Source organism: Cupressus sempervirens, chromosome 3 (genome assembly GCF_028749045.1).
Source record: "Cupressus sempervirens isolate cs-2001-9-10 chromosome 3, ASM2874904v1, whole genome shotgun sequence".
Lineage (NCBI taxonomy): Eukaryota > Viridiplantae > Streptophyta > Pinopsida > Cupressales > Cupressaceae > Cupressus > Cupressus sempervirens.
The window spans coordinates 850749389-850761592 of record NC_143120.1 but is presented as its reverse complement, the minus strand read 5'-3'; the positions used below and the strand labels follow the sequence as shown (position 1 = coordinate 850761592).

At 35.5% G+C, this 12204-nt stretch overlaps 1 protein-coding gene across 2 annotated transcripts in view; it reads left to right on the top strand.

The window, feature by feature from the left end:
* LOC149569453 (mitochondrial outer membrane protein porin of 36 kDa-like) overlaps positions 1 to 10334 on the top strand; it is a 47559-nt gene extending 37225 nt beyond the window's left edge. For both annotated transcript variants that reach the window (XM_089822154.1, XM_089822155.1), the window contains exons 6-7: positions 9377 to 9585; positions 9696 to 10334. In XM_089822154.1, coding sequence (XP_089678280.1) covers positions 9377 to 9585; positions 9696 to 10002 — 516 coding nt within the window. In that variant the 3' untranslated portion in view covers positions 10003 to 10334. The remainder of the gene's footprint in view (positions 1 to 9376; positions 9586 to 9695) is intronic.
* The last annotated feature ends 1870 nt before the right edge of the window (positions 10335 to 12204 follow it).

Sequence of the window (12204 nt, the reverse complement as noted above, 5' to 3'; positions counted from 1 at the left end):
TTGTGGCTTAGATTGGTATAAGTAGGGGTTGTGGTGAAGTCTTTAGTCATGATTCATCCATCTTGGAGAAGAGGAGGTGGTAGAGGAGTGAAATTTTGAGAAGGCTACTAGCTGAGGCTTGGAAAAGAAGGAGATTGCTTGGTGGGCTTGCGAGTACCAGTTGGATCTTCCTCGGAGGTTTCTACCAGAGTGTGGATCTGGACTAGCTAGGGTTTGGATTGGATCTTGAGGGATCTTGCAAAACTATTACTTGTTTTGTATTTGGCCGTAATTGGGAAGGCCTTACAGCCCGACACATTGCATGTAATCAATTATATCTATGAATAAATATTGTGATTTGGCTTCAAATCTTGCATTGTTGTTTATCTTCCATTGTGTCGTTATTTGCTGGGGGCTAGGACATCTCCTTTGGGGATTCTTCCGCCTTGCACTGCATCAATCTGGCCCAAAGAACCATGATGTGTTGGTTATCATGGTGCTTGACAAAATCTGCCCAAAGAACCATGATGAGTTGGTTATCATGGTGTTTGGAAAAATCTAGCCCAAAGAATCATGATAACACTTGCTCTTGGACATCCAACACATTTAGGTGCTACAAGTTAATGTAGCGTATGCAAGAGATAGGTCAAACTATTGATAAGGTCGTCACCTTACAATAGTGACCTTACACACATGAAAGATCATCACCTTTCATTACATATCATATGTGAAATAGTAACCACCATGAACCAAGTCAAAGGGTGGTGCAAATGCTTTCACCTCAATTCTCTCTCATAGAGAAAAAATGCATTACAAGGAATTTCACTTAGAATTTCTCCTCATAGAGAGGATATCATTTATAGAGGATTGCACCTCAAAATTCTCCTTGAACAATGATCCTAGGAAGTCAGATCCTCTAGTTACTCCCTTAGAGACTCTCTTCCCCCAAGGATTCCTGTTAGAGTCACTCTGAATCTGATATCAATCTTCTGACTTTATAGTCATAAGTCAATACTTCCTCATGATGCACTCAAGAGTAGGCCCATCAAAATCATGCAGTCACACATGTATTTCTAGACTCCCTCTGAGTATTAATCTTCTAAGCTCTTGCGTTGCCTTCAAAGAAGTGTCATACTCCCTCTTAATGTAGAAGGATACTCATAATCTCAATCATCAAAGGTATTTGCTTCAAGAACCTCACTTTATCCAGCCTGATCACAACTTCTTTTAAGCTACTGTCATAAGTTGCCTAATGTGCCATTCTTCTTTTCCTGCAAGATCAACTTCAAATACAAAGGAAAAGATCAAGGAAAAATAACTCAAAGTACATATAAAACTGCAAATGACAAAGAGACTATAATGAGTAGATAAATGTAATACTTAAGAATAATAAATACTTATCTATACATCAACATCCTTGATACAAGTTGCTCCAATGAAGGCCCATATGCATCAATTCAAAAGATTATTTAGATTTGAAACTTTGATGATGTCCCTTCTTTTACATTTCCCCTCTAAAGACGGTTCAAGTGGAAATGGAACATTGGTTTTTATTCCCCCCTCAATGTAAAATTCACACTTACTCCATTTTGTAGAGTTTTCACTTACTGTTTAATCCCATGTCTACACACATCAAGATCTTTCTTTCTTGTATTTTTCTTTTCTCTGCTTCAACACTGTTCAGCATCTAAAATGGTTTTGGTTGGATTTACAACAACTTGATTATTCATACCAAGTTGAGGGTTGTGAATTCACAGCTCCCCTTCAACTCATTTCTTCCATAGAAGAAGCATAATGGAGGGAAAAATGTCTATGTTCCCTAGTCTAACTAGCTTGTAATATGGGTATAATCCTCTTAAAGACCTTTATTCTCAATAGTTATTTTTGTACTCTCAATCAAAAGAGGCCTTTTCCTATCAAAATTTCACACATAATAAGTTTGAAGCATGACATGTGTTCAAAATGAGTTGAAAATGTGACAGATGTAATTCTTCTCAGGTAGAACTACTCCTATGTTATGTCCCCTACCCTCTTTAGCCTCTCCAGATTTATATTTCTTCATACATTTAATAAAGCCGTTCATCATTATGTAGTCTCTTTGACTAAAAGTCCACGGTAGTATATGAAATCCTCTGAGATGTAAACCAGTATTAAATATTTATCAAATTATAACTTAGCTGTGTTGAGTAATCCTCAAGACTCCTTTGCTTGTGATGAAGTGTGATTCGACTTGCTACTAATTCATATATTATTAATGAAACACTCAGTAATTTGTTTGATGCTGTCATCAATAAATTTTTATTTTCCTGAGTGTTGTTGATTGCTCATGATCCTCAATTATATTATGCTTGCTTGGGTAAATGAGACAAGTGTTACTTTGATCTTCACAATTGATCATCATCCCTATTTTGGTCTGTCATGGTACCATCTATTATCAGAGTCTTTCTTAATTGTATTGAATAACTCCCACTAACTGACATCTTTCACTTTGGCGGTTAAACCATTAGATTATCCAGGAAGACATTATTCGTATGAGAAATTGAGTCATCATGTATTTTGATATATTCATGCTCTATGCAATGATATTGTGATGTATTCCTGTGTGTGATATGTCTATCCATCCAACCCTTTTGCTTACACATGCGTCTTATGGAAAGATAGTTTCGTCATTGTGATGTATTTTCTGCAAACTATAATTTGATCTTCCGTAGACTGCAGACTATGTATCAAGAGGGTGATCGCTGGCAGTTTTGACCCCCATCTCCTCCACACAGCTGACTCATTTTTCCACTCTCTGATATTCGTTTCTTCCCTGTAAATCTGTGTGTCCAGACTTGCAGAATCACTTTCTCCCCTGTGTAAGATGGCTTGAATAAATATGGTCACCTAATAAGTTTTGAGTAACCAATATAATCAACTGTGTATATGGCCACTCTAATTCCTCTTGGGTAGCAAATTCAGGAAGAGATTATATTGTTTGGAATGATCTCTGTGAAATGTAGTTGTTGACTGTAATGCTGCTCTGATCATGTGATGATAAAATTAGCTGTCAATATCAATTTCTGCAATATACCATTGAATTCCTCCAATAACTTCCCATTGCTCTCTTTATAGATTAATATCTGCAATGTTTTTTTAAGAATATAGGTTTTGCTGTCTAATGGAAGCATGAACCAGTAAGTCTGATATATTGGACAGTCAACAAAACTTCTGAGATTCACCCGGTCAATCCATACATGACCAATCCTTAATCTCATACTTATCTATCAGCTGCTGTGGCTATTGTTTAGAGTACTTAAATATTGGCATCTCAAATCCTCTGGTCCAACTCAAATTACCATACTGCTGCCAATGTGTAAAGTCCTTCTGCCTGGTCCTGTCTATTTCCTTCTCTAGTCTTACTCTCCACACTTCCTAGTTGTCCCAGCCCATTGTTTCTTTTGGTGACTGAATATATCCCCTATGCTTCCTTCATTAGTTCGTGATTGTGTATGCTCCATTGCTGACAGTCCTATCATCTCCAGAAGTCGCTCACTAGATACATGGGTTGATCATCTCTAATACACAGCATAATCTCTTTGTACACATCTGCTTTTCTGAATCATCTCTTCCTCTTATTGCTGGTTATAGCACTGATTGATGATTCGTTATCTTATTTGTGTTTCTGCCGTATGCTTCCCTGAGTTCAATCTCTATGTTGCCGCCATCTTACCCATTTACAAATGGGTCAGAACTATGATTACAAAGTTCCTCATATTGTGACAAGCTGTACAAGTTTCTGACTGTGTTCGCATCCTATCTGAGACTTGTCATTGATGGGTCTACAGTCAGTTGTGGAGCTCCTTTGTTCACTATTCTGATACGGATTCCTCTTTCCTTTAGGGCCCGTTTGGTTGCTGGCATAGGAATTGAAATTTAGTATAGAAAATGGAATGGGAATGGGAATGGGAATAGAAAATGACAATTCCAATCCTGTTTGGTTCCCTTGGAATTCGATTGGGAATATGTTAATCCATTGTTTGGTTGTACAAAAATGAAATAGGAATAAGGTTAAGTTTTGTATTATTAAAAATATTTCTCTTAATTTTTTTTGGTTTAATTTATTATTTTTTGGTTAATTTTTTCAATAATGGTAAAAAAGTTAATTTATTTTCATTTTATTTTATTCATTGAAGTTAATGAGAAATATAATTTATTTCATATTTTAAACAAATAAATATAATTAAAAAAATGTTATAATTTTTTTTTTTTTTTTTCAAAGTTTAAATTTAAAAAAAAAAATAATAATTTTTTTAATGAAAAAATTAGATTGGGAAGAGAAATGGCCTATCTCAATAACAAATATTTTTTGGCATAGACGTGCTCATCTTAGGGGCAAAATTGGAATGTCTTCCTATTCCCAATTCCGATTGAGCGTACCAAACAGCCAATATAAAACATATTCTAATTTTCTCTTCCTATTCCAGCAACCAAACGGGCCCTTAGATATTGTTTTCGGCCATATGGTAACTACCCAGTATGAGATGTATCTTATCTGCTCTCCGTATTGTTCCCTGCTGTCTAAAGAAAGATATATCTGTGTAATTCTTTGATGATAGTCAATTGAATTATATATGTTTTAATATTCTCTTGATTGATGAAATTTCTTTGTGTTTTAATGCTTCAAGATTTATGTCTGACGTAGATGCTGCGTTCACTTTTTCTTTCATACATTTGCAGTTGGCTCTGATATGTGGTCTTTCTAGGATCACTGGAAATGTACTGACAATTGCCATTGTATTGAGTGTGTTCCAAATGCAAATGAAGGCTTATAAATATGAGAGGAGGAGACATGTCTCTATGGTTAATCATCACTAGTTAACATATTAATATATTAGTAATATAAATAACCATATATATAATATATTATTATATAATATTTATAGCAATATATATATATATATATATATTTGCATTACATACAATAATATATATTATTTAACATGGATAATTATATATAGGAAATAATGATTTACCAATAACAATAATGTATATAAGATCAAATCAATCTGACTGAAGCTACAACTTTAATCTGACTGAAGCTACAATTTTAACAATTGGTAGGGTGTAGAAGTTATTAAATGCTATTTTAGGGATGTTAATTGCTTTTTAACTATTTAGGGACAGCAATATCTAGGGTTGTGTTAAATATTAGCATCTTATATTTATCTATGAATTCATTCTTAATGTCTATTTGTGGATTGGCATAATGATACAGTGAATTTTCTGTTTTTCATTTGGCTTTTCATGTAAAACAAAAGTAACATGAGAAATATTTCTGTTATGCTTCTGGGCAAGATTGTGTTAAAACTTTTGACATCAACGTTTCAGATCATACTCCATGATCCATCATCAGGATGAGACAGTTTTAAGAATGAAAAATGTTTCGAAACATTGATATCAATTTTTTTAACACCATCTTGCCCAGAAGCATAACAGCAATAGTTTATGGATTGTAGAAATCTGCTATCTCTAACGTGAGAAGTTTTAATTTTATTAAGTTAAAATGTTAAATTTTTTAGTTGAAAATTTGAAGCTATATTATGAATGGTCAATTAGGATTTCAGCTTTTGTGTGTCCTCTGTGACTTCAAGTAATTAAACCAAAAGTGAAATCCTCGTTTTACAAAGCAAGGATTCCAAGTTTTGTGTTCACTTCTGCTCGTGCAATCTTACATGGAAAAACGAAAATTAACTTGTTTTGGTCTTCGGCCCTTGAATTGCATGCGAGCACTATAATTTAAAAATTCCAATCATAAATTTCATTTCTTGCATTTCCGGAGTTGTCATAGCATGAGTTATGATGAGAAGGTTGGGAAATGGAAAATTGCAATTGAATCTAAGAATTGGAGTATAGATGTGGATGTGGGGAGTGGATGTAATGGCTGGAGGCAACTAGTTCTATTAGGAGTACATTTTTTTTCCAATTGTCTTTCCAAAATGTTGGAAGATTTTGGTAAAGGTCCTTTCATAAAAGAGGCTCCTTTAAACACAATTGGCTAACTAAATGAAAGCAAAAAAAAAAATCTGGCGTATCATGGGGTGACTAAGTTATGAAAATGTTATTTTTGTGGCCTTGATTTCCAACGCAACATTACTGGAGCTACTGTACATCTGCTTCACATCTGAAGCAAAGTTGTTGGGGTATATAGACAAATGTCACTTGCAATAGAGATAAATAGATTGTTTGATATTGGTGAACCCACAGCACTTACTAGCATATATATTCCAGTGAGAGGTACTAGAACTTGCAGTAGCCATGATTCTTCCATTTTGATTGGTGCAACAAAGCCTAAGAGGAAATATAGGTTGACAAATTCTCTTCCCAGTCAGGTGACAACAATATTTAATGTTCAAATGAAAGATAAGGTAGATGATGCCATTGGCATCATGATTTTTGCTACTAGCATTCCATTCCATGTTAATTTTCTTATCATAAGGAAGTCGTGTCTAAAATTGTAAGAACAAGATCTTTATATGTGCTACTTGGGAAGTCATAACTAAGGACTGCAACCTTTGATAAGAATAATTGTAAGAATAACACTTTTATGGAGAAAATGAATGCTACATGGAGAAAATGAAGGCTACATGGGTCACATATGGATGTGCGGGTGGATGTTAACTTTTGTCCACTCATCAATATCTGAGTAACATTTACATTTTGTCGGGGGTTTGGTCATTCAGGTCATTGCACGGATGTTAATTATTAGTCTTAAATCCTTAAGAGATGTTGAGAAGGTTGTCATTGAAAATGTGATGCATATCTCTCGCAATGTGACCATAAGTTCTCACAACATGAGTAACAATGAGGTGGGTGGGGATCCAAACATTGTATATGACTTGAGGATGAGATAATTAGTTCTTTTGGAAGTGTTTATTTTAATTGCCTTTCCAAATTGTTGGAGAATTTGCTAAACGTCCCTTTGATAAAAACCCCCCTTGAAAACAATTTGCTACCAAAATACAAGCAAAAAATAATGGCGCATCAAGGGGTGACAGTAGGCTATGGAGATCCCATTTTTATAACTTGGAATTTCAAGACTAATAATAGTTAATGTGCATCTTAAGTGAAAGTGCTAGATTACTAGTGGAGGCACCTTTTGCTACCATATCTAGGAGGGTAGTTAGAGTTACTAAGAGTCATGATTTCTTTGGTTTTCTAGTGCAATAGAGACTACAGGGAAATGTATGGTGAAAAGTTCTCCCAAGCCAATGGTTGAGATGTTCTCAAATGAAAGAAGAGGTGGATGATACGATTGGAGAATTTTTTTTGCTACTGATGTCACATTCATCTCTCTCTCTCTCTCTCTCTCTCATGTGGTGGTGTTGTGGTTAATAGGATAATAATAAGGTCTTCATATGTATCCTTAGGGGATACAAAACTGAGACCCACAATATTGGATAAGAATTACTCCAAGATTAACATTCTTATGCAGAAAATGAAGGCTATGCTTGCTACAAGTGGATGCAATATTGTCATGGATCCACTCATTAAGAACACAGTGACATATATGCAGGGCTCTAGGCACTTGAAGAATGCCAACTAGCAATTTTAAATTCTTAGAGAGGATGTTGGCATTGAGAGTGTAGTTTAGGTCATGATGCAACCTATATGTGTAGAGCAGCAAGGAAGTTCTTTAGGGTGGCTTAAAAACATACAAACCTCTTATGTGCATGCCATGGATAATGCACTTAAAAGACATGGGAAAATTGGTTTGGATCAAGCACTATGCATTGCATGCACTATTTCAGACCGTCTCCAAGAAGGAATTCTTGAAATGTGTAGAGACCGGATAAGCACTTTACCTCCTTTTCCTGGAGAGGATGCTCGAGTTGCAAAGCATTGCCACTTACGGTCATGCAACAAGAGTAGAATCAGTGGTCCCATTTTAGGTCAAAGCAAGGGAAGAGGCTAAAACAACCATTTAAGAGAAACATTTTCTGGGCTCAAATACATTGTCCCAATCACATCTCTAGTTTTCATACTCATCATATATTGTAGGTGCCATTTTTACAGATTGGTTTGTGAATGCAGAAATAGCATAGATGGGTGTGTTTGTAGTTTTTGTTAGATAGGACTGAAATAAGATGGGTGTGTAGTCAGGTTGTTATGCTTGTAGTAGATTATGATGAGGTGGTTTGTTAGCTATTTGGTTTCTACGTTGATTACTGAATGGCTTTGATAACTTGATTGTTTGGGTATTATCACTAATTGAGGAGAACTGGTCAACTCCTTGATTAAGTGCTGAAATTCAGAAAAGGATTAGTCAATTGTTAGTTGACCTTCCATAATTGAGGATTGTTGAGAGTAGTGTCCACAAAACAAAGCAAAATGCATAAGGGAAGGCACCTTTGAAAAGTTAACCAACATTCAATTCTCATTTTAATGTTCATGATATTTCTATTGCAATTGGGCACTTGGAGATGGAATAGTTGGGGAACCTATCATCTTGGGATGGCAACCCTCAAGTGTAGCACAAAGTAGTACAGGAGCAAATTATTCACAAACAAAGAAGATTTAGACCCCAGCAACAACGAGCTTGAAACTTGTCTAGGAGTAGAATTAGGACAAAAGACAATAAAGGAGTAGATTTGCTAAGCTTGAATGTGGGCATTTTCTGTAGTATGTGGGTTGTGTTATTTAGCATCCAAAGCATGTAATGAACTATATTAATGTGGACATAGCGTCATATTATCCACATCAGATGATTGGAGAATTCTACAAGTCACTTAAACGAGCTTGTCGGTAACTTGATATATTGATATTGCTCATGACATCTTAGTGGTCCACTAATTATGTTAGACTATGGAGAAGATGATTCATTCAATACTTCTTTGTACACAACCATACAATATTGCCCTTGACTATGAGTTTTAAGCTGCTGTTGTTATGGGAGACATTCTAGTGGTAGTGAAAAACTGTTGGCTATAATGTGTAAAAAAATAGCATAGAGCTTTCTAGGTCACTCACCTCATACTGTTCATCCTAAGTCTACTAGTTCCTTTCATGTAGTCTATGGATGAATGTGGCAAGAGATGAAGATTGGAGTGAACATGTGCAAGGTACTCTGCTTTACTAGCTGCCAACCCATTTTGTATCACAGAATGGATGAAGCCATATGTGCTCCAGTTCCTCTCGAAATGCAAATGAACTCAACATCTGTAAATTTTTTGATATTGTAAGTTACAAAGACAATCAATTAAATAATAATAAAATAAGAAATAATTTAAAGATAGTTTGGTCACGAACTGTATTAATAATTGCTTTTTTGTTGTTGAATGGTGAAAGGTTTCTTTAAACTTCTTGGCTCTTGAAATTGAATCTGATTCTTCTTCTCTTGATGGCATATTGATCTCAGGCTGAGATTCAATACCTTCATGACCATGCAGGTATCACCACTAGCATTGGCCTCACAGCAACTCCAGTTGTGGAGGCCTCTGTGGTTGTAGGAAATGAAGCTATTGCTCTTGGTGGGGAGCTTGCATTTGATACAGCATCTGGGGATTTGAGAAAATACAATGCAGGCATAAGCTACACAATGCCCGATTTTATTTCTTCTGTGCATGTGTATGTTTACTACAATTTGATCTGTCAAACTTCTTTCTGTTGTTACCTGTTGCATTTAAAATTCGATCTATGAGTGTTACTGATTAGTAAAAATGATGTGTATACTGCAGCACTGACAAAGGTGATACATTGAAGGGATCTTATTATCATATTGTGAGCCCTCTGACAAAGACAGCTGTTGGGGCAGAGGTTGCTCATAGCTTTTCAAAGAATGAAAACAAATTCACCATAGGCACTCAGCACGCCTTGGATCCCTTGACAATGGTAAAAGGACGTTTGGACAACCATGGAAAGGTTGCTGGTCTCGTTCAGCATGAGTGGAGGCCAAAATCTTTGATAACTTTTTCAGGGGAAGTTGACAGTAAAGCTCTTGATAATAGTGCCAAGTTGGGTTTATCTGTACTTCTGAAGCCTTGAAAGTGGTTTTGGTGAATTAGTTGTGAACTTTTTTGATAATAACTTGGTTAGGATTTTGTAATTATGTGCTGCTTCTGAGATTTGAGCGATTCCTGCAATTTGTTGAAAGGCTTGCAACTGACTGCTCTTTTTAAGAGCTTGATAGTATAAAAATGTAGATTCTGTAAGGATGAAGGAATATTCCATGCATTGTGAGCAGTAAGTATTTTGCAAGGGAAGGGAAGGTCTCTGGCTTTGGATCGTACCATTCTATTGATCCTCATTTTGCTACACGATTTTGCATTTTTTTTTGAAATCAAAATGGAAATTGACACAGATTGTTTTTGGAGGAATCTCTTGGCTGTTGATAATGCATACTTCAGTTTTAGTAATGAAACACGCAATATACTATGATTAATTTCTAGTTTTACAGCTTGCCAAAAATTTGTCATGCCAAGTAGTTCTTGGAGTAGTTCTCTCTTATGAACTAGGTTTTTGTCTGGTATTTAATGCAATTTAACAAGTCTTATCTAGGGTCATTTGAAATGCTAAAAGGCTAGAAAACAAAAGCAACTTCTTTGGTGTGTGAGGAGTTTGTAATTGAAGTCAAACAAGCTATCTGAAGAGATGTCTAAATGGTGAAAAGCGTTTGATAAAAGAGCTACTTTAGTCCTATGAATGCCTAATGAATTTCTGGGTAATCTTGAAGAACAATTTGTGTTATAAATACGACTCTGCTGCTGTCCACACTTTGTAAGTGCATTGTTGTACACACAACTGAGCGATTCTTGAAACTTATAAATTAAGTTATGAGTCCATACTCCATATCCTTTCAACAATGGAGGAATCACAATGAATGAAATATATTTTTGTGCATCTGTTATGCTTCTTGGCTATCTAAATAATGCTTGTCAATCACAGGATTGCTATATCAACTACTTCTGCTGACGTTGTTTTGGTTCCATAGATGATAGCAGCAATTTCTGAGCATTTTAATTGTGTAGAAAATGTAGGCTGAATTCCTTTGATCGTTTTCATATGTAGTTGGTATGTTCAAGCTGCAACAAAGATTTCGTATCTGATAAGAGGCTTGCTACACCCAATTGCATAGTTTGTGGTGGGGTAGTTAGACAATGCTAATCTTCCAGGATGAGAAAATGTGTGAAAATTGTCAATGACTATTGAAACTGTATTGGAGGGCCATGTCATTACTTCCTCATTGTCATAAGGGGCTACCCTGTGCTTGGTTTTTCAGCCTATTAAATTCCAAGATGCAAATGGATCGCCTGTTTGAGGCTTTTTTGTATTAGGGGAAGTCATACAATACTCTCGATTCACATGTTTTTGGTCTACCAGAATAAGAAAATGTGTTGTATGCCAACAATCATCAAAGTTTACTGGGAGGGTTGTGACATTACCCTCTCATTTTTCTTGGGGCTGCTGCTCCGCTTATTTTTTCACAAAATTCCAATTCCAAATGCATCACATCTTTGAGGCTTATTTTATGATGTTTTCAATTCTAAATAAGGGCAGTTGTTGAAGTGTCATTTGCTCCAAGCTTATTATAGAAATGAATAAATGAATGAGTTTTAATGATGTCTATGAGACCATTATGCCATGGGACCAAGAATAGCATTTTAAACAATTTTCTAGTTCGTTTCAATGTTGCCTCCTTTGTTGCAGATCTTGATTAAAAAACCTACGACACTGCAAAGTCTTGCATCCTCAAGTAACTCGGTTAGATTGCTCACCTTCAAATTGTTTTCATTTGTTTTCATTCTAAATGCAAATATCATAATATGCTACACACCCAATTTGAATTACATTCAATTTTAACCACCTCGTAGTTGTAGAAAAGACAAGTTCTTTCATCCCACTCTTTTTTCTTGGAGACTGCCCTTATACCTACTTCACATTTAAGATGATGAAATCAGTCTCAATTGGACAACTAGGAGTAGCCTTTATGTATGTTGTAGCTCTTAACTTGTTTCAACTAAGGGCTTGAAATTTTTTGTAGTCTGTTTTTTGACCAATATATTTTGTCCACATGGCAATCCATTTTTTTTTTGGACGTACATTTTTCTTTCCTTTTTATTGTTTGGGTAATCTTGCAATTTCATGTACCACTTGCTCATCTGCTTGTTATGTGTCATGTAAGCATTCTTCCTTTGATTTGATTCCTTGTTAACAACAATTATGAGCTAGCAGTGCTTATCCATATTT